The 3,999-nt window shown below is 56.2% G+C and overlaps 1 protein-coding gene across 2 annotated transcripts in view; it reads right to left on the bottom strand.

Annotated features, from left to right (window-relative positions):
• Positions 1–293: 293 nt before the first annotated feature.
• The window catches only part of ACVRL1 (activin A receptor type IL), a 21,181-nt gene continuing 17,475 nt past the window's right edge, over positions 294–3,999 (bottom strand). For both annotated transcript variants that reach the window (XM_006757063.2, XM_006757065.2), the window contains exons 9-10: positions 3,453–3,583; positions 294–2,262 (exon numbers count right to left, since the gene is read on the bottom strand). In XM_006757063.2, coding sequence (XP_006757126.1) covers positions 2,128–2,262; positions 3,453–3,583 — 266 coding nt within the window. In that variant the 3' untranslated portion in view covers positions 294–2,127. The remainder of the gene's footprint in view (positions 2,263–3,452; positions 3,584–3,999) is intronic.

A 3,999-nucleotide genomic window follows, 5' to 3' on the forward strand; every position in this document is an offset into this window, starting at 1 on the left:
CGATCCGGATCCGTGCTGGGGCGGGAGGGCGGCGGCCGCTGGGCAGCCCTGCGGCCAGCAGAGGGCGGTGTGGCCGGCGCCGCCAGCAGCCTGAACCGAGCCCAGCATTTGAACAGAAATTTGGGCCCTGCACGGGTGGGGTGGGCGTGGGGTGCCTGAGCGATTTATGAGCTGCCAATTAAGGGCTAAGTTCCGGGCATGATACCCTGGGGCCTTCTCCCTCCCCTTCCCTTCAGGTTCCCTCTGAGACGGGCCACTGCAGAAGCACTGGCCTAGGAAGACTCCGCTGGAGCTCAGGATTCAACCACGGTTTTATTGAGGACCTACTATGTGCTAAGCACCAGCTAAGTGCTCTCACAAACAGTGTCTCCAGGTAAGAGACTAATTTTGACCTGGCCCACCTTCCTGCCCTCAGGCAGAAGCATTATGCAGACAGCTCACCAGTGCCCACTTCCCTGCCTGGCCCCCTTTTCTCAACCCTCCCCCTGTCACTCCACCTCCTGTCTCAGACCTTCTCCTCTTAGGGATTTTCTAGGCTTTGAGGAGCTGCTGCCTTCGGTTTCCGGCTGCGGAGTCTCCGAAGGCGCCTTTGGGCCCCTAAATTCATGAGAGAGAACCTTCAGGGCAGGACTGATTCCCGGGCGGGGTGGGTTCCAGCGACGAGGAGACACGAAGCAAGCTGCCCCGTGATGATCTGGGAACCCAGCAGGTCCATCTAGCTTTCTGTTTTCACCCAGTTTCACTTCCTCGTTCTCCCCCAGGAGCTTGCACAATGCTGGGAGCAGGCCTGGGAAAGTGCCCTGGGTGATGGTGGAAGGGGCTGGCCTGGGAGGTTGTGCTGGGTCATTTACATCAGGAGGCTGTTTCCCAAGGGCTGGGGGCTGTGAGCTCAGGTCTTCCCAAATTTGGGGCTGTCCTTGTCCCTAGAGTGTCCCCCCCCACCCCCCCAGCCCATCCACCTGCCTAGGGTAACCTCCTCAGTGCAGGGACACACACCCTTGATTTCCAAACGCCAAAGTTTCCCTGTGTTTCTCTACAACCATCAGGTTCTTTCTAGGCACACACTTTCTGGGGTGTGGCCCAGGGTGTGGGTCTGGGCCAAGGGGCAGTGGGAGCAGGAGCCTGGGTGCTAGAGGCTTATTGGCTGAAGTCAGATTTCTCCTGAGCCTTGGAAGCCCTGCCGGAAGCCAGCCTCACCCCTCTCAGCTCTGGGTAGAGAAGGCAAAGCCACAGAGGGGGCTAAGGCTGGCTTAGATGAAGAACCAGGTGCTGGGACAGTGAAGGCTCATTCTTGTCATTCAGCAAGCATCCAGGACCAGAGCCTGGGTCTCCGGCTCCCAGCTGGGCCCTTCTCCAGCCATGCTTGGCCTCTGTGTCCTCTCAGTCATTCTGAAAGTCCTGGGCCTTACCCACCTGACCTGCCACTTCTCCAATGTGGGTATGACACTGCCACACCCACAGCAGGGCTCCTTGGTTTTAATGCCCCAATAGGTCAGCTAGGATGGGGTAGGGGAGGGGCCCAGGATGGGCCACAGCTCTCTCAGGCAGCTGGTAAGCAGCTGATAGGCAGCTAGCAGGGGTCTTGTCCAGGAGACAGAGGCCCATGGTATCATGGAGCTGAGATACAAACTCATGGGTCCTGGGTGTCTGGGCTTGGCCAGAGGCGAGGGCCTGGCAGGACAGGGTGTCTACGGAAGGCTGGGCAGGACCCTGTGCCCCGTGGCAGCTCCGGTAGGGCAGTGGGGTTGACCGAGGGCAGGGAGTAAAGTGCAGGACCAGGCTCTGGGCCCAAGAGACTGGGATTCCCTGGCTTGGCCATCCTGGCACTGGGGCCTCCTTTGCACTCTGTCCTGGGTGGTAGGGAGTGCGCCCAGGGCATGGAGGTGGGGACAGAGCCAGGCGTCAGGGAGCCTGCTGCTCCGAGCAGGCCAGACAGTGGGGAGATCGGGTTTCAGCCCAGCTGTATTTTTGGCTGGATGGGTTGGGGGCAGAGCTGGGCAGGCACAGCTGCCCCTAGAGGGGCACCCCCTCTCCAGCACACACACACTGCCTCCACCCAGACAGACCACCATTTACCGCCCACCCCCACACACTGCAGGCTGAGGGGAGTCAAGTGTCAGCCTGTGGCTAGTCGATCACTTTGGGCTTCTCGAAGCTATTGCTGAGTTTCTGTAGTGTCTTCTTGATCCGCAGAGCAGTGAGGCGGGCGGAGGGGTTGGGATACCAGCACTCCCGAATCATCTGAGCCACCCCTGAGAGGACCTGGGAGGAGGGAGAGAAAGGCAGGGGAGAGAAGCAGAAACATGGGTCAGGGAAGATGGAAAGGAGGCGAGGAGAATGACCCCATAATGGGGAGACAGAGGACAAGAAGAGGGGTGATGAGAGTGTGAGAAGGAGGCGGAAGGAAAGACAGGAGCGGTAAGGGGGGACGGAGGGATCCAGGCAGGGACGAAAAGAATAAGATGAAAAATGGAAGAGGAAGAATGGGATGAAAATGGAGAAAGAAAGGCAGGACGGAGATGTAACTCAGATCTTCAGGAGCACTCAAGTCCCCCTTGGCAAGTAGGGTCTGTGGAGCACCTTCCCCCACCCTCTACTGCCACTGAGACCCAAGAAAGGGGAGATATGTCAGTCTTGGGGCTCCTGCACCCCCAATCAGACCCCAGTGCTGAGGGCTGTGTCTCCCAGCCCTACCAACGCTGGCTGGGCCCAGTGAACACTGGAAGAATGGGTGGTGAGCACTGCCCCCAAAGTGCACATGTCCAGGGAGGAACCCACCCAGGAAGCTCAGATTTAACCCTCTCAAGCTGGTTCTTAAGAGGGATTGTATGCGTGTGTACATCTGAATGCATGTGTGGCCTTTTGTGGATATGTATGCTGTATAAAAATGTACATGTGTCTATGTATACATACATGTATGTATGTGTGTACATTTATTCATTCTTTTAATAAACATTCACTGAGCACCAGCTGTGGGCCAGGCATTGTCATAGGTAATGGGGAGATAAGGGTTACAAAGGAGACATGCTCTTTGTCTTCACAGGGTCAGCATTCTGGCACATACTTGCACGTGTATGTATCTGTGAGTGAATATTTAAGTAGAAGCCTGTGCGTGCCTATATATGATTATATACAAGTGAGTATGTGTATTACAAAGGTATGGGAAGTATTTTGAGAAAAGATGAAAACAAACAGCAAAAACTTCATAGTAAGAAATGTAGCAGAGAACCTCTGATTTCCCCAGCAAGGTGAAGGTTCTGAAAATCCAGAATAACTAGAGTCCCTCTGGGGTGCACGGGCCGGAGAGATGGAGGGTGCGGCCAGGGAGGACCCTGGGATCTGCCCCTAGAATCTATCCCGGGGAAGCCGAGGCCTCAAACACAAGTTCCTGGGCCCAGAAATTCCAGCTGTGAGCCGCCACCCCACGCCACCCCAGCCCCACCGGTCCTCACCGGATCTGCAGCCAGCCTGTTGTGGATGGTGGGGGTCTGCTGGTCAACACACACTACCTTCTTCATGTCCTCAAAGCTGGGATCATTGGGCACCACGTCATAGAAGGGTGGCTTATAGTCCTCCACAATGCCTGGGAACCGGGGGCAAGGGGGGACAGGGCAATCACTCAGGACCCCAAGAAGGCCCAATACTACCTAGAGGAGAGCCTTGCCCTCCCTCTGTCCAGGGGCCAAGATACCAGTTGTCTGACCATGGTACCCTTTAAAGGGACACTATCTACACTAATAAAAGAGAAAAATGGTAATTGGCGTACGACGATACCCTTTTCATTGGCTAATCAGGGTTATATGCAAATTAACTGCCAACTAAGATTGGCAGTTAACTGCCAACAAGATGGCAGTTAATTTGCATATGTAGGCACAATACAGGGAGGCGAAGGGAAAGCAGGAAGAAGCCCCCTGCCATTGACAGTGATCAGAAACCCAGGGGGGATCTAAGAACTGGGGGGCAGGGCACAAGCGGCCCTGGGGCCGCCTTTGCCCTGCC

Source organism: Myotis davidii, unplaced genomic scaffold (genome assembly GCF_000327345.1).
Source record: "Myotis davidii unplaced genomic scaffold, ASM32734v1 scaffold233, whole genome shotgun sequence".
Classification (NCBI taxonomy): domain Eukaryota; kingdom Metazoa; phylum Chordata; class Mammalia; order Chiroptera; family Vespertilionidae; genus Myotis; species Myotis davidii.